The sequence below is a fragment of the Lottia gigantea genome (assembly GCF_000327385.1).
Source record: "Lottia gigantea unplaced genomic scaffold LOTGIsca_148, whole genome shotgun sequence".
Taxonomy (NCBI): domain Eukaryota; kingdom Metazoa; phylum Mollusca; class Gastropoda; family Lottiidae; genus Lottia; species Lottia gigantea.
Genome location: NW_008707761.1, coordinates 221,435 through 240,510, shown reverse-complemented (window position 1 = coordinate 240,510; position 19,076 = coordinate 221,435). Strand labels below are relative to the sequence as shown.

Sequence of the window (19,076 nt, the reverse complement as noted above, 5' to 3'; positions counted from 1 at the left end):
TGTTTGGTATAAGAGACAGATAGAGAGAGAGATAACGGTTTGGTATGAGAGACAGATAGAGAGAGAGATAACGGTTTGGTATAAGAGACAGATAGAGAGAGTGATAGCGGTTTGGTATAAGAGACAGATAGAGAGAGAGATAGCGGTTTGGTATGAGAGACAGATAGAGAGAGAGATAGCGGTTTGGTATGAGAGACAGATAGAGAGAGAGATAGCGGTTTGGTATGAGAGACAGATAGAGAGAGATAACGGTTTGGTATGAGAGACAGATAGAGAGAGATAACGGTTTTGTATAAGAGACAGATAGAGAGAGAGACGGCGGTTTGGGATGGGGTAGGGGTACCGTATAATTTCGAACATAATGCGCACCACTTGATAAAATCTGACTGTCTTCGTATGATTAAAGTGTATAACAGCACGCCTCTTATCATTCATACAGGTTTGTAAAGTATCTGGTCCATCATAAAAATAGATCCAGATATTTCATGCTAAAGATTTTATGCTTTTCTCTCCTGTCAATTTTCTCTCATTGCTCACTGCAACGTATATCAAGAATCGTCAACTTACGTTTTCATGACAGGATCGTGGCAGACTTCAACATGGATTCTTCTTGTTCTTTCATCAAGTCGAGTTTGAGCCACTTTCATTGGATTTTCTTTATCTTGAATGGCTTTTCTTAACAGATGAATGTTTCTTTCCATGTCGAAGATTTCTTGCATCGTCTGAAATATTCAATGATGTAGTTAAGAATGGTTGACAATCAAAAAAATGTAGTATAATAAAGAACTGGATATCAGTAGTGGTGATACAAGACCAATGGTTGATGACAAGTATGTTATAAGAGTTGAACGACATTTAGAAGAGAGGAGCACAAATTAAACACAAGACAGTAATTATGGGATAAAACACACTTCTTTAATACATGTTATGTAACTTGTTTTGAAACGTTATGTACCCATGTATTAAAGAAGTGTGTTTTATCTCATAATGATTGTCTTCGTTCAGAGCTTTTTGAAAGTTCACAATAGAATTAATTCTTACCCTTTGTAGATGAGCTTGAAGCTTATTTCTAGCGTCTGAAGTATCATGGATTCTCATATTGAAATTATTATTAACAGCGTTAAAGATACTCCACATTTCATTGGCACAGGATCTCATACAGCTGTCAATTTCACCTCGGAGTTTTTCTGAAGCTGCTCGTTCTTTCTGGGATCTAGTCACATTCTCGTGAGTGTATCTCGCCCATGATTCAGGGATGGTGATACTGTCAAATGAAACAAAGACTTGATCAAATTCCAGCTACGGACAATGGCTGAATGGAGGAGGGGGAAATGAGAGGTGTCTCTCCGATGCTAAGTCCAGACAAAAAGAAGTCAACTGATTTCAGATAGCCTGGGATGAATTTTGAGAATTTAGAGGGCTAAATTTTCATTTCAAAATAAACCTATCACAGGCCCTAGGGGAAAGATGTCCTAATTCATTGACTCACGGTGCACTGTCAACTCTAAACTATTAGTAGCATAAGTCTACTTCTAATTGTAAATATCGCAAGTCTTGTGAATAGCTCTAGAATCTGGTATGGGTAAACTAATATTAACTTACGTATTATCAACGTTTTCAATACTGGGGAAATATCCGATACCAGCTGAAGAATTTTTTAATTGTTGCATTCTGTCATCAAGATGTTGAGCGTGGTGTTTATCTTTACAGTCGACTTCTAGAGCATGTTGGGCTGCTCGGTTTACTCTGGAAACAGAACGAACATTTAACGGTTTATTTTAACAGTGTGTATACTGATGAAGTACAATGAAAACAGAAGGAACATTTAACGGTTTATTTTAACAGTGTGTATACTGATGAAGTACTATGAAAACAGAAGGAACATTTAACGGTTTATTATAACAGTGTGTATACTGATGAAGTACAATGAAAACAGAAGGAACATTTAACGGTTTATTTTAACAGTGTGTATACTGATGAAGTACTATGAAAACAGAACGAACATTTAACGGTTTATTATAACAGTGTGTATACTGATGAAGTACTATGAAAACAGAAGGAATATTTATTATAAGCTCATTTAATACTGTATACTTACTTGAGTTGAGCCATGGCTTTATCTAAAACACGTTTCATCTTTCCTTGACAATGTTTAATCAACTGTACCTCCTGTTAGATAAAATACAAAACATAAGCTTTTAAAACTCATTGTAAGATATTGTTACTCGCGGATACCAGATATATTCGCCAATGAAACTCATTTTAGAAACGAAGGTTGTATGCTTGCCTGAAAGTTCCGATAGTGTTATCAAACACAGTTTCCATCGCAAAGCAGATACGAATTTGTGGAACCGTTTCTAAGAAAGACGGCCACTCTTCCTAATGCCTGTGCCAGTGGTTCCGAGAGTCGATCTGGTGTCGGATTTCACCCCCTGATGTCACGACCGATGTGTTTGAATGATAAATATTGAATTACCTTAATAAGAGATTTCTCCACATCATCATTAACCAAATCAATACCTCGTCGTTTTTCACGATGCATCAAACATTCTTCAGCTACATGTAATGGATTAGCAGTATCACCTAATGCTTTCTCTAAAACTCGACGATATTCTTTTAGATTTTCTATCTCAGTCGCCATTTGGTTGATTTCAGTGTTTAATTCACTCTTCCAGAAGGCGATATCAGTCACTCGTTCACCTGAAAAATAATAAAATATCATTGTAATAGCTTCCCACAAAGACCAGCAGATAGTTGTTTTCCTTGTAAAGCCAATGCCAAGATGTTTGGATAAAGACCAGCTGGTAGTTGTTATCCATGTAGAGCCAATGCCAAGATGTTTGGACAAAGACCAGCTGGTAGTTGTTATCCATGTAGAGCCAATGCCAAGATGTTTGGACAAAGACCAGCTGGTAGTTGTTATCCTTGTAAAGCCAATGCCAAGATGTTTGGACAAAGACCAGCTGGTAGTTGTTATCCATGTAGAGCCAATGCCAAGATGTTTGGACAAAGACCAGCTGGTAGTTGTTATCCTTGTAAAGCCAATGCCAAGATGTTTGGACAAAGACCAGCTGGTAGTTGTTATCCTTGTAGAGCCAATGCCAAGATGTTTGGATAAAGACCAGCTGATAGTTGTTATCCTTGTAAAGCCAATGCCAAGATGTTTGGCCAAAGACCAGCTGGTAGTTGTTATCCTTGTAAAGCCAATGCCAAGATGTTTGGACAAGGACCAGCTGATAGTTGTTATCCTTGTAAAGCCAATGCCAAGATGTTTGGATAAAGACCAGCTGATAGTTGTTATCCTTGTAAAGCCAATGCCAAGAGGTTTGGCCAAAGACCAGCTGATAGTTGTTATCCTTGTAAAGCCAATGCCAAGAGGTTTGGCCAAAGACCAGCTGATAGTTGTTATCCTTGTAAAGCCAATGCCAAGATGTTTGGATAAAGACCAGCTGATAGTTGTTATCCTTGTAAAGCCAATGCCAAGATGTTTGGACAAGGACCAGCTGATAGTTGTTATCCTTGCAAAGCCAATGCCAAGATGTTTGGACAAAGACCAGCTGATAGTTGTTATCCTTGTAAAGCCAATGCCAAGAGGTTTGGACAAAGACCAGCTGATAATCAGAATCCTCATGAACCTATGTTGATATCCTTGCATCGTATGATGAATACGGGTTTTGACATGGTGGATATGACGAATGGGGATGTGGTGTGGACACGACGGAACAGTAGGTAGAAAGAATTCCCATGAATATAAATTTTTATCCTTGTAAATCATTGTCATGAGGTTTGTCTAAAGGAAGAGCTGGTAGAAAGGATCCTCGTAAATCTAAGTTGCTATCTTTGCTATATATAATGTTACTTTTCATTTTTGTGAGTTTTCAGAAAAACGATAGGCTGTTTTATCTGTTTAAAAACCTACCTAATCGTTTGGTGACTTCATTCTGCCTGTTTCTAGTTCTAGAATCAGTCTCCTGAATGGCTCTCCAGGCGTCAGCTCTCAATCGTTCTCCATACGATCTTTCTTTAGACGAGAGATTAAAGTGAGAATTGTTAGACTGACCCCAATCACCAACTGAATATCTGTTATACACAGATTTACTGAAATAAAAAGAAGATAAAAATTTGATTTGGAGTACGTATAGGCTCACCTTTGGTGTTTGCTACCATTCGGGCAACTGGCCATCTTGTTTTATACGAAAAGGTTGGAGATAGTTTGGTTATATTGGTTATGATTGAACTCTATAGATAATGTTTGTTAGAGTTTGTGCTCAATAATCTAGGGGCTGATATGATGAAGTTGTGAGTTTAAGACTTTAATGTGATCAATCGTTACATAATAAGGGGCCATTTGCAAGGAAACAAGGCCAATACAATCAGCATTAAAATAATATCAGTGACGACAGCATTATCTGAAATAACGACAACTTCAAAATGGGACCAATATACTCAGTATTAGAAAAATTACCAGCGGCTTACTGTAATATCTAATTATCGGACTTACTTGGCAGGATTATAATAAGCTTGAGCCTGACCCATGTCCAGAGATCTTCCAAGATGGCGGCTTGTCGTCTTGTCACCAGCGTAGGGTAACATGCTTGGCATCATGGGACTGAGTCTGGGTGTTCGAGGAGTTCTGGTGATATCAGAGAAAGCCATCTTTAATTTAACTGAAAACTGAAAGAAAGATCGGATTAGATCAGAGGTTTTCAACCTTTATCTTTCTATAACACCTTTCAGGGTCCTTGATCCGTTGTTTTATGATATTTCAGAGTTTCTTTTATTCTTTTTACCCACAATTTCAACCATACGCACTTGGTAATCTCTACGGTATGAATCCCAGTGGTGGAGCCAAAGGGGGCAGAGGGGGCAGCCGCCCCCTTCGCAACCCCAAAAGCTAGTGAGAAATTCGGACAATTTAAGGTATTTGGCCCCCCTCGGAAGTAAACCTGGCTCCGCCATTAATGAATCCATCGGACAAAGGCCCATTATTTTACAAACTTTTGAAGCAGAATTGATATTAGTAGAGGACAGGGCGAATAAATCTGATTTAATAGGCTTACTTACTAGTATAGAACTGAGTAATTCCTTCTGATACAAAACAGGTTAAAAACTGTCAAATTTTCTCTCTTCTAGTTGGTTAGTTGACTGAATGAAGACCAAATCCTCAACTGATTTTTACAACTTATTTTTCTTATTTATACTCTCTAGTCTGAGATTTCATTCCCTTAGTTTCCAAAACCTTGACTACGAGGTCATTGAAGGCATATTACGACATCACAGGGTTAAGAAAGTTACAGATTAATTTTGTTTTATGTAATATGTTAAAGGGATTGTAAAGAGTTTTTTCTAAATATTGTATGTATATCATAGACACTGAAATCATCAATTTGCACTATTCCAATTTTCAGTCAGATGTCTGTGGTTCCTGTAATTCCACAAAAAACAAGTGTTTGATGCCGTCACTAATCACTAAGTATGCTTGTATCATTTAAGGCCCTTCGTGAATAGTGGCGTCATCAGACATTTAGTTGTAGTAGAATTGCAGGAACCACAGACGTCTGATTGAAAATTGGAATAGTGCAAATTGATGATATTGTCCTCGATATACATAAAAAAAATCAGAAAACCTCTTTACAATCTCTTTAATCAAGATCGTAGAGTTATGTCACATGTATTATAAACAATACAATCCAATAATCCAGTCTAGAAAGGTACTTATAAAGCGATGTATTTATAAACAATAATATTTTGAATAGAAATTGAAATATTTAAACAGATATTGTGATATGTTCATGATAGAAGTTATTATTCAATTAAGAAATTTGAATGAAATTGGAGATTTATTATCGTCCTGGTCTCGTTTCACAAAAATATCTTAGAATCAAATTTTTGACAGTTTTTGTTTCTTAATGCATTCAACAAGATCAAATGACAAAAGATACATTTTTATATTTTATTTTGTGGGATTTGGGGGCCCGTGGACTTGGTTCAACCAGCCCCTATGATATTTGAGCAACTGGGAGTCTCATCTTCATAAACATGGGCCTAATATTGCATGGATAAACATCCTTGATCTTTAATTTTGTATTTTTTTCCCTGGGGATGAGTCGCCCGTGAACTTCCTAGAAACTCTGTCTATATTTGGAAAGTGAAAGTAGGTATCAAACCGTATTAAAGTTAAGTCTGGATAGAAGAGTCTAGTTCTATGTATCTTAAGTTGTCAAGGAAGTAAAAATACTATTAGATTGTTGAAAAAGGCTAAGAGGAGAAGAAAAAGGTAAGAATCTATTACTTCATACAATATTATTATGTTAAGTTGAATTTAGAGGTAGAAAATATATGAATAGGATAACAATAGATTTATAATATTTAACCAGTCCGTTATATCTTAAATTCAGAGGTTGAATGAATAAATAACACATACTAAACCATACTATAATCTTTGGTAATATATTAGTCCTTATATACATATCATAGACACTTATAGCTTCTATTTACACCATTCTGATTTTCTAGTCTTTGTATGTGTATCAGGGACACTTATAGCTTCTATTTACACCATTCTGATTTTCTAGTCTTTGTATGTGTATCAGGGACACTTATAGCTTCTATTTACACCATTCTAATTTTCTAGTCTTTGTATGTGTATCATAGACACTTATAGCTTCTATTTACACCATTCTGATTTTCTAGTCTTTGTATGTGTATCATAGACACTTATAGCTTCTATTTACACCGTTCTGATTTTCTAGTCTTTGTATGTGTATCAGTGACACTTATAGCTTCTATTTACATCATTCTGATTTTCTAGGCTTTATATGTTTATCAGTGACACTTATAGCTTCTTTTTACACCATTCTGATTTTCTAGTCTTTGTATGTTTATCAGTGACACTTATAGCTTCTATTTACACCATTCTGATTTTCTAGTCTTTGTATGTTTATCAGTGACACTTATAGCTTCTATTTACATCATTCTGATTTTCTAGTCTTTGTATGTGTATCAGTGACACTTATAACTTCTATTTACACCATTCTGATTTTCTAGTCTTTGTATGTTTATCAGTGACACTTATAGCTTCTATTTACACCATTCTGATTTTCTAGTCTTTATATGTGTATCAGGGACACTTATAATTTCTATTTACACCATTCTGTTTTTCTAGTATTTGTATGTGTATCAGAGACACTTATAGCCTCTATTTGATTATACAAGATGGCTGCTAAATCAGAAGGTGATTGTTGTAGTATTTGTTTGGGGGAGTATAAAGATCCCAGAATTCTACCATGTCAGCATGTTTTTTGTCGTCAGTGTTTATTTGATTACGTGGCAGAGAAAGAGAAAATCAACTGTCCCAACTGTATGACTGAAGTAGAAATTCCACCAGGGGGAGTAGCAGATCTGTTGACACAGGAAGATGAGGAATCTATTGAAGAACCAACAGAACCAGAAGTTTGTAATGTATGTGACAAGGGCTATCAAGCTGTTTTTCAATGCTTTGAGTGTGATAAATACATGTGTGATGCTTGTAAGAAGTTTCATGATGTGTTTTCATCACAACATCAAGTTCATAAACTCAAAACTTCAGATTCAAAGTCGTTCTGTGAAAATCACCCGGATTCTGTACTTGAATTCTACTGTAAAACTTGTAAATGTTTGATTTGTCAACAATGTTTAGATGATGACCATGATTCTAAACATTTAGTTCTTAAAATTGAAGATTACCTTAACGAGATGAAGAAACAATTTGAAGATTATCAAAACAAAATTGATAGAAAATTGCAAAAAATTTCAAACGTAACTGATAGTTTTATTTCTAAAGAAACTAAGAGTTGTGATGAAGTCATGAAGCGCATATCTAAATTAGAATCTGATTTGAAAGATTATAAAGAAATAGCCTGTCATAGAAAAAAAATAAATTCTGATGAAGACGAAATCTTTTCAAAGAGACTAACATCTGCTATAAAACATCTTGACAAACCCTTGAATAAATCAAAAAACATTCAAGAATTACTTGATTTCACTCTGAATCTGGAGTCTAAAATTCAGAACCATCAATTGTATGTTCTACATACTGATATTGATAAAATTGATGATGATATGGGAACTCTAGATGTTACCATTGGCCGACTATTTTCATTTAACTTTATAGACCTTTCAATTAAAAGTGAGGTTTTCTTTGTCGGTGGTATCCACTGGGCCGTCAATGCCACCGCCGAAGATTTGGATAGTGAGAATCCATTTAAAGCCCTAAGGGTAAGTACAACCCTCATCCCTTTTATGAAAGAAGAAGACAAACAATCAGTAGAGTCTGTTACTGCTGACCTGATTTTAACCCTTGAATCTGATGATGGTTCCTTTGTCAAGAAAGAGTCTAAGACATTTTTATCTTCCACTTATGGACTTACAAGTATATTATATTATTGCGGGATAAAAAGTCATCAAGTTTATCGACGTAAATTTAGGAGTCATGTTACAGTTTATGTTCGTCCACATTTCAACTTGCAAATTTTGGTTGATATCAAAGAAATCAAATACAAGAACAATTCAAATAAGAGAAAACTTGACTGTACAGACACAGCCCTACGAGTTACATGTCCAAAGAATTTATAATTATAACCTAATATTAAATAACTTGACTGTACAGATATAACCTAACAAGATAAATATATAGAGTATCAATAACATGACTGTCTCTTTATAATTATAACCTATTATTAAATAACTTGACTGTACAGATATAACCTAACAAGATAAATATATAGAGTATCAATAACATGACTGTCTCTTTATAATTATAACCTATTATTAAATAACTTGACTGTACAGATATAACCTAACAAGATAAATATATAGAGTATCAATAACATGACTGTCTCTTCATAATTATAACCTATTATTAAATAACTTGACTGTACAGATATAACCTAACAAGATAAATATATAGAGTATCAATAACATGACTGTCTCTTCATAATTATAACCTATTATTTGTGTAGTGTTCTGTTATCTGTCTAGACCTGGACACAATAAAATCACTATATTTTTTACTGGTATTATTTTGAGCATTTCGAGAACAATTCTATATTAACAGTCTACTTTCCTTTTATGGAACTCTTCACGGAAGAGATAATAATAGATGTCTAAAAATTCCTCTGGCAGCCATTTTGTCTGCTCATTGAAACTATAGGAGAAAGTTCAAGGTGTCAAGACGTATGTGCAAGAACTGTTCTTGTAACGAACACTGTTTACAGAAGATTTATCTGTTCTGTTCTGAAAACTGATCCGAGACAACCTCGCTTTGATAGTTTTGAATTAGAACTGTTCTCAGAACGCTCAACTGTTTACACTAGTTATTTTTTATCTGTTTCTATCTCAGAACATACAGAGAACGGATAATTTTTATAATGTAAACGGGGCTATCAATTATTATTATAATTCAGATATAATATTTGTTTAAATAGTTTTTATTCAGACTATATTGTTTTTATATTATTGTAGTTATCTATTTTATTTAGTTCCCATCTGGTTCAGTTGTTTTTTGTTTTGTTTTGCTTTTTTCAGTGAATATTTTCTGTATTTCATGAACTATTGTATAATATAAAATATATAATTTTCATACAATATAGTTATAAATAGTTTTACTGTGACTTTTTAAATTCCACTTTAAAGGGACAGGCTCGCAATCCGTTTGACCGATAATTATACCTTAGTCTCCGAAAAGGATTTTTTTAATTAAGCCAGGCAGTAATAGTGTTCACAGCTCACCATCGAAATTTGAGCCTTCAAATCCATGTGTGTCCAGAATTATCTGCATTTGAAAGTTAAAATGACGACTCGTCATTTCTTAAGACTGCCATATAAAGAAAAGATATATATAGAAATAGAAAGTGAAATTCCTTGTTTGAGGTTTTTGTACATTTTTAGTATTTCTGAAGACTATAAACATATATTCAAGACCCAAATCAACCCCCAAAAATGGAGAATCTGTCCCTTTAACCTAGTGTTTTATGATGTCACTATTAGAAAAGGTGCTGGCGGGATATTTTTTAACTTTTCTAATGGATTATGATTTATTATATCTTTATTTTCCAACTATTAAGTAGAATTTCCTGGTTTTTTTGTATTTTGAAGAGAAAAGCGTTTCAGACTTTTTAATTGTTTAAACCCAATTTTTTGTCAACTTCATAGCATAATTCCTAATGTATTTTGCATTTAAGATTTTTAATGTATGCCATATACATTGTTTAACATGTAAAATGTTTGACTATATTTATATTGTTTGGGTGAATATATTGTTAATTTTTGTCAACTAACTATGATGTTATGAATATCTTTATATCTTTATTATGTTTATACTTCGTGTCAAATGTATCATATACCACTTTTTATTATGAAATATTTACTCACTTATGATGATTGATATACTTCCTTATGTGAAAAGTTCATTAGCTGCTATCTATGTTTCGTCAAAATGTTGTTTTGGAGTTCAGTTTTTGTTTTGCGGTTAGAGTCTTATTGATCGTTAGTTCTAAGTTTATGTATTGATATAAATAAGTTTTTAAATTTTATGATATTTTATGCTATTGTTAGTTTTGTAACAAATTGCTCATGCAATTATAGGTCTATATTATTTTTTGTTAAATAAAATGTATTCATTTACTGTTGAGTATAATTCTCATGAAAAATACCAAGAATATTACTAGCTTTGTTGTGAGCACTTTAAAATGGTCGTAGGGTTGAAAAACCTAGCCTTAAGTGCTATTTCTGATACATCTGTATATTGTGCTTAACAGGAGTTACTCCCCTTTTAGTAAGACTAAGTTGTAGTGACATATTGTGGTCTGGTTCAGTCCCTTTTAAACAAGAGTTACTCCCCCTTCCCTTCTGGCCAGAAAAAAATGCTTGCATTCATTTTGCTTTGGTAGTGTCATTTTGTGGAGCCGACCTTTCTTAACAAGGGTTACTTCCCTTCTTGGCTGTCAGATCAAGATGAAAAATACAACATAGTCGAACTTTTACTCTTGTTTTTTGATCTTACTGAATCCCCGTCCAGGATTGGAGACCCCCCCCCCCCCCTCCCCCCATAAAACAATAAGTCTATATTTTATATTAATACTGTAATAAAGTATTAATAAGTAGGCCTAAATATGACCATTAAAACAAATCATAAATAATTTATACAAATAAATAATAAACAATGGTATTATGTACAATATATATTAATGACTAACGCCTCCCAGAATCATCATAACAGAGAACTTATTAATTATCTGAATCTGATTGGACAGTACTGTAATGGCTTTCATGATTAATCCAATCAAAAACCTTGAAAATTATTTAAATAAAAGAGTCTCCAGTTATGATGCTTCTATCAAAAAACAGAAAAAAGAAAATATGAATGAATGAGAAAGAAAGGGAAAAAGTTATAAAATAAGAAAGACAGAAAAAAAAATGGATAAGAAAAAAATCTATAATACAAATTAACAACAGTAATGCTGGGGTTCTTTTAAACAAAAATACATTTTAGGTAATTAAAAATAAAAACATAGTCGCAATTCACACAAAAAATAATTCACAATATCAAATATTCTTTAAAAAAAAGTCAAAGAATTTTAAAACAACAAAAATTGTAAATTCAAAATCATCAATAAATACAACAATGAATACTGTATATACAAATTTCAAACGAACAAAAAATCCAAATTAATTAAAATATTACAAAACAAAATATCACAACCAATGGAAATAATCTTGTGTGTAAATTATCAATGTCAATTCAAAACAATACAAAAAAAATAAACAATCAAAAACAAATATTTAATCAAATTAAAGAATCAAATTGATTAAACTCTTATGAAAAATAACTTACAACAAATTTCCAAAATATAACTTGTTTTGTTTAGATATTATCAAAGTTAATTTATATCTCAAAACATAAAATGAAAAAACAAACCAAATAAATAATCAAAGAAAATTCAAACACACAATGAAATAAATAAATTATTTGGCACAAAATAAAGATATCCACTGTGATTTAAATATAATCTCCATAGTAACCAACTGACAGGTGCTCGATACTAAATCCTCATGTTAAAAAAGTGCTGGATATTTAAATACACAAATAACAGTTTCATCAATAATATTACAAAAATTGTCCAATGAAAAATGATATAAATTCATATATGATATACCCAAATATTAACCTCGGTAGGTGCTTTCGTAATTTCAATTATAATTTCTTTTTACAACCACTGTCACTTAACATCAAATACTGTTTTTGTTCTTGTTCTTGTTTAATATCAGATGATCAAGTCATATGTTTGCCAAACATTTAAAATCGATTCAAATTAAGTTTTATCATTTAAATTAGATGATGGTGTTATTGCTGGTAAATGTGGCATTCGAACTCACGGCTGGCAAGTGTTCAAAGCTAAATTTTTGTAAGAAAATTTTTAATGATAGGGTGGCATTCGATCGATATAATGTAAAATATAAATATCACACAGTTTACGACTTGGAATGGCAAAACTGAAAGAGATTGTAAAGAGGTTTTCTAAATTTTTCAATAATATCAAGGACACTGATATCATCAATTTACACCATTCCAATTTTCAATCAGACGTCTGTGGTTCCTGCAATTCCACTTCAACTAAGTGTTTGATGACGTCACAAATCGCGAAGAGCCTTAATTGATAAAGCATATTTTGCAATTACATAGTTTTAGTGGAATTGAAGGAACCACAGATGTCGGATTGAAAATTAGAATGATGTAAATTGATGATATCAGTATCCTTGATACACAAAAAAAATTTAGAAAACCTCTTTACAATCCCTTTAAGGTTAATCTCCCAGACAAAATTTAGATTATCGTTGATGATTTTTAAATTGGTATCAGATCTTTAAACTGTAGGCATCTGGAAGATTGGACCAACTTTAGGATCCATGGGGAAACCTTTCCTCATTCCCATACACAACTGAGAATCTAATTTCAGGGAATTCTCCTTCACTCCAATATCGTGTTCGATTACAGACTTGGTCTTCAGGAGGCGGCTCAAACTCAGCTCAGAGTCGTTCAAAGTTTTCTGTAAAATGGCGATGGATTCGCGGATCTCGTTTACTTCATTCTTCAATCTGAAATATTCAAATATCCAAATGTAAATTCAATGTATAAAAAATTATGTAAAATTGTGAAATAAAGACGAAGACCTTTAGTAACCTGATATTGTTGTTGTCTTTAACTTGAGTTGATATAAATACAAGACGAAACCTCGTGGTTTGACTGCAGAGTTTCGTGTAAAGCTCTCGAAGTTATTGTTGTACTCCAATATTATTCCAAAATGGCTATGATACCATCTTGACTTCAATACTGAAAGTTTTTATGAGAGACACGATGTTGATGGAACGGTTACACTTTTGCATAAATATGGAAGCTGAATCAGTTAAAATCAGAATATTTTGTGCTAAAAGCCCGTATCGATTCCCTCTCTACAATGTCGACAAAACTATATTCCATTGTACATTTCAAGGTCTATCCTAAATCGTCAACTTACGTTTTCATGACAGGATCGTGGCAGACTTCAACATGGATTCTTCTTGTTCTTTCATCAAGTCGAGTTTGAGCCACTTTCATTGGATTTTCTTTATCTTGAATGGCTTTTCTTAACAGATGAATGTTTCTTTCCATGTCGAAGATTTCTTGCATCGTCTAAAAAAATTTGAATTTGTTTATTTTATATCAGAAGAGCCACATCAGTTGCTTATTGAGTTTAAATAAAAAATATAATAGGCATGAATAAAAGGACTATCTATTGAAAGGCTGAATTTAATATCCTCGAAAAGACATCTACATTCTGATCTAATATTCCGTTAGAAAACAGCTCACTGCCACAGGAAGCTATTCTAAGAAACTAAGGAATATATAAGCAGAAGATCCTTCTTGTTTGAGGAGTTCATTTCTATATTATTATTGCTTCCTATTTTGTCATGATTTGGACGAGATTTTTGGTTACTGGAATTGTTTTGCTTGTCCGGATTTTTAACATAACATAACTTACTCTTTGTAGATGAGCTTGAAGTTTATTTCTAGCGTCCGTAGTTTCGTGGATTCTGGTGTTGAAAGCGTTATTCACAGCGTTAAAGATATTCCACATTTCACTAGCACAGGACCTCATACAGCTGTCAATTTCACCTCGGAGTTTTTCTGAAGCTGCTCGTTCTTTCTGAGATCTGGCGATGTTCTCTTGTGAGTATCGTGCCCAAGATTCGGGGATGGTGATCCTGTAACGTAGAATAGTCCGTTCAGATTTACCAAACAACTAGTTTAAGTTGCGAGAACGTTCAGAAAAAGCATTCAAAGTTCATCCACTCAAATACATATAACTTTAAATAAAACAGTCCTATCAGATTAACGAAGAAATAGTCTAAGCTTCGAAAATGTTCAGAAAGGCATCTAAATTCACAAACCCAATGACTGCTGTGTTTCAGAAAGGCAAGCATCGTCAGTGACTGTCAACTTAGCAGCTTTACTATCATAGACCTGATGATGTAACATAAATCTGACTTTCATTTACAATCTTTTCCAGCCAAAATGAACACCAAGAAAGGTTTCTTTTCTTGTGGTTAAATGTATTTTTTATGAATGTCTCAACTTTTCAACTAGGAAATTTAAGTTCACTTACGTATTATCAACGTTTTCAATACTGGGGAAATATCCGATACCAGCTGAAGAATTTTTTAATTGTTGCATTCTGTCATCAAGATGTTGAGCGTGGTGTTTATCTTTACAGTCGACCTCCATGGCGTGTTGACACGCTCTGTCGACTCTGGAAAATGAAAAAAATTGCATTTTATCCATAAGCATCTTTGTGTTGAGTATATTTTGGTTGATATGCAATTGACAGGCAGGGTATGCTCATTCTTCTAGACACCTGATATTTCACCTTTGTTATTAAAGATTTTTATTATTATTATTAGTATTAGCTACTTAATTTTCGGGTTTCGTTCATGGTTCGGTTTTTTATTAGACATTCCCCCTTGTTGTTTTCCACAAGAAGACCTATTCATTAAGACTTTGTGTTGATTATTTAAGTTCAAAACGTTTATAAAGCCGTTCATAGGACACAGAAGAGAGTGAAATGTGGCAAATGTGTTCAATTTATAGTTTAAAGTGAGTATTCAAATATCGACATAACAAGCTCTATTTTACTGCTTCATTTATATTTATATTTTCCAGTATAAATTGTTTACTTGCTGCTACTAATATATTACCAAACACTTATTTTGGATTTCTAGTTTCTTTTTGTAGTTCGGATCGTTCGCTTTTATCAAAGACATCACTTCGACTTACTTGAGCTGGGCTAAAGCTTTATCGTGGCATTTCTTCATCTTCTGTTGGCATCTCTTGATGATATCTACCTCCTGAAAGAAGGGTTACAGCATTAGCGAACACATTAGCGTCTATACTGCTTTGAACTCTCTTGTACTGTTCGTTATTGTAAATGACGTTTCAACAATTTACATTGTCAGGAGTGGGTTTGTGAGTAGAGAGTAAGAGTTAAACGTACCTTTATCAGAGATTTCTCCACATCATCATTAACCAAATCAATACCTCGTCGTTTTTCACGATGCATCAAACATTCTTCAGCTACATGTAATGGATTAGCAGTATCACCTAATGCTTTCTCTAAAACTCGACGATATTCTTTTAGATTTTCTATCTCAGTCGCCATTTGGTTGATTTCGGTGTTTAATTCACTCTTCCAGAAGGCGATATCAGTCACTCGTTCACCTGATGAAAAAAATAATTTAGTTATTTATCCCTTTCACGTTTTGAATTCCCCTCCAACTTTTTAATTTTATTCATAATTTGAAAATCAGGCTCTGGAATTTTAGCACCAGATAAAGCTCAAGTTACATCGTTATTAAAAAATAATAATACTTTGAGCTTACCAAGTCGTTTGGTAACTTCAGTTTGTCGGTTTCGAGTTCGGGTGTCGGTCTCCTTGATGGCTCTCCATGCGTCAGCTCTCAATCGTTCTCCATACGATCTTTCTTTAGACGAAAGATTAAAGTGAGAATTGTTAGACTGGCCCCAATCGGTCGTGGAGAATCGAGAGTAGACGGAATTACTGAAAAGAGACAAATAATACATAATATAATTCAGCTGAAATAGAGCCATACATACATCTTATTGATAGATACCAGACTGAATTTAGGAAAGCCATGCAATGTGCAATGAGGGGAACTCAGTCACCGTTTTCGATTTTCCACATCTTTAACAGTCAAAACTACGGGAATTTGACAGGAAATCTGATGAAGTAAGGTCAAACCATCTTTGACTGTAAATTACCGGACCTCTATTAGGAATAAAAGTCTGCACAAGTTCTATGGTTTGGAAATGACTTTGTTGGTTTCTCCTTGTGATTTGCAGGCAGAATATGCTAACCATGTCATAGCACCAGTTCCATGTGACTGGGATTGTCAACTCGGCACCGCTCTCGGAGCACCCATATAACTGATAACGGTACCGTGTACTGTGTACCGGTATTTGGTCATCGTTTCACGAATACGGATTTTGACATAGTCTTATCAACCCCCGAGGAAGTATGACGAATGGGGGCGTGGTTTGGACACGATGGTATTTGGTATAGTTTTGATTTGTAAATAAAATATAACTTACTTGGCTGGATTATAGTAGTTTTTAGCTTGTCCTAAATCAACAGATTTACTCAGATGGCGGGAGGGGGTGGTATCGCTGATCTGGGGTAAGAGACGGGCTGACCCCAAGGGTGACATGGGGGTCAGGGGGGTTCGGGTTCGGACAGCTGCTGGTAAATCAAAGTAAGACATCTCTGAAATAAAAAATAAAATAGAAATTTAAATTGGACATAAATGTAAATGTATAACAATAAAGAGATGCAATCGTCTTTATTTTTGCTAAACCAGCTGATGGAACTCATTTCAGCTAACCTGACCATGTCACTTTTCATTTTACAACTGAAATCCGATTCTCCTTCAATGTAACTAACGTGAACTGCACTAATGTAAACTATCGTAAAAGTAGGCTAATCACTGGAAGCACTATCAGCTGGTAAAGCAAAACATTAATTCCACCACATGTCAATGAGAACTTCAGTTAATCCTGTAATGACAGTTTTCCAAGTCTAAGTATTCAAAAGTCAAACACAAACTGACGCAGAATCACCAGACGTTGAATTAAACTGTTGGCATAGCCTACCCGTCTCTCTGCTTCGCAAAGATCTGCGTTTTCTTTGTTGTACATGCATTTTTGTATATTTGCAACCAAATCACCAACGAAATATCAACAAACAAACAAGCACAACGCGTCGAGAACAGTGTATCTGCTGAATCTGACAGTTCGCGCCAAAATCTCATAAATAATAAAAATGGCGGATATAGCAGAAGTGAAAGATAACGGTCAACCAATCAATAAACACATAGCAATTTGTAGAGACGAGAATTTGAATTATTCAAATATGATTAAATATTACTGAGGTACAAATGTTTAATCTCTGTTGCCATGTTATTCAAGTTGTTGTCAAGGCTAAAGTGTCGTTGTTAAGGCCAATTTTATCTTTTGTACGCTTAAAGGCCATGTTCGCCATTTTCTCGGGTTGGTCTTGAATATTTGAAATATACAATACTAGAACTGCATAAAATCGCATTATCCCTTCAAATATACTCCAACTATAGATTTCACTTTCTTTTTCTATAAGGACAGTCTCGAGAAAAGACGAGTCGTCATTTTAACATTCAAACGCGTATAATCCTGGACACATACGGATTTGAAGGCTCAAATTTACAGCAGTGAGCTGTGAACACTATAACTGATTGGCTTAGCTAGAAACAATTCCCGTTTCTGAGACTAAGGTACGATTGGTCAAAAGGAATGGAGAACTTGTCCCTTTAATGAAACTAAGGCGACATTTCACCAAACTGTGTAAACGTCAATAGTTCCCTCTAACACTGGGTTGGAACACTGTCTTTTTGTGGCAGTGGAACGTAGAACTCTACCCACGATCGTATTTTTACGTTTAATGCAACTTACAGATTTTCAATAACGTGTATAAGAAAAGGTGGCATCATTGAAAAACTCAGATTTTTTGATGATTGAAATGTTCGCATAATGGAGCCAAAACGTGCTATATAAATAAAAATGAAATGAAATGAATGGAGTTTTACGTCCTAATTTTCTGCATCTAATATGTTAATGAAGACGGTATATGAATGAAAGGTGACGTCAGTGGTTATTGGTTTCAGAGTAGTAGGATAATTTGAAAGAGTAAATTTTCAGACTTACTTGTATAGAACTGAATTAATTCCTTCTGATACAAAACAAGTAAAAAACTGTCAAATTTTCTCTCTTCTAGTTGGTTAGTTGACTGAATGAAGACCAAATCCTCAACTGATTTTTACAACTTATTTTTCTTATTTATACTCTCTAGTCTGAGATTTCATTCCCTTAGTTTCCAAAACCTTGACTACCTACATGGGGAATATCGGACCACGTAATACAAATTTGACAGGCTGACAAGGGTCATGTTTAAGGGTGGTTAGTTTATGATTAGTATAGCAATACCCTACACCGTCTTGTATATCAATCAGGTTTATGTGTATATTATTTGATTAACAGATCGATAATCCATATCAATAATCCATTTACTTTTACATGGGGATAATTACATAACGGTACATATATACTCGTATACCATGCTAAATATGTTAAAACTCGGATTAATGAAACGAAATATCTACTTGAGTTTTGCGTCTCGCCACATGCTAATGGCTGTGATTTTGCCCCACGCTCAAAAGCTTGCTGTCTGGTGTAGAATCGAGACGTTGATCGAAGATGGTTCTCAGCGGTACCAGGGGTGGAAGGCGTTATTAGTGTTGGGGTGGTTAGTGACGGGGTGGGCGTTAGAAGTTTGGGGTTGGGAATGGTTAGTGGTGTACATCGGAAGGAATGACGTTTACGGAAGTATAATAGCTTGTGTTATTTTAACAACTAGGCAACAATTATCCACCCAGAATTACTGCGTCGCCCATTCTGATCA

The 19,076-nt window shown here is 34.2% G+C and overlaps 2 protein-coding genes across 2 annotated transcripts in view; both read right to left on the bottom strand.

Moving 5' to 3' along the window:
* The window catches only part of LOTGIDRAFT_205196 (hypothetical protein), a 26,846-nt gene extending 8,425 nt beyond the window's left edge, over positions 1-18,421 (bottom strand). Inside the window, exons 1-6 of the mRNA XM_009050261.1 lie at positions 18,323-18,421; positions 4,502-4,674; positions 3,920-4,098; positions 2,477-2,700; positions 2,099-2,169; positions 1,603-1,746 (exon numbers count right to left, since the gene is read on the bottom strand). Coding sequence (XP_009048509.1) covers positions 1,603-1,746; positions 2,099-2,169; positions 2,477-2,700; positions 3,920-4,098; positions 4,502-4,656 — 773 coding nt within the window. The 5' untranslated portion in view covers positions 4,657-4,674; positions 18,323-18,421. The remainder of the gene's footprint in view (positions 1-1,602; positions 1,747-2,098; positions 2,170-2,476; positions 2,701-3,919; positions 4,099-4,501; positions 4,675-18,322) is intronic.
* Positions 11,110-16,153, bottom strand: LOTGIDRAFT_225697 (hypothetical protein; the record flags this gene model as incomplete). Its single annotated transcript, XM_009050262.1, has 7 exons — positions 11,110-13,134; positions 13,554-13,708; positions 14,058-14,280; positions 14,682-14,825; positions 15,350-15,420; positions 15,567-15,790; positions 15,952-16,153. The coding sequence occupies 7 exons, from the start codon at positions 16,151-16,153 to the stop codon at positions 12,903-12,905; spliced, it is 1,251 nt and encodes a 416-aa protein (XP_009048510.1). The 3' UTR covers positions 11,110-12,902.
* Positions 18,422-19,076: the final 655 nt, after the last annotated feature.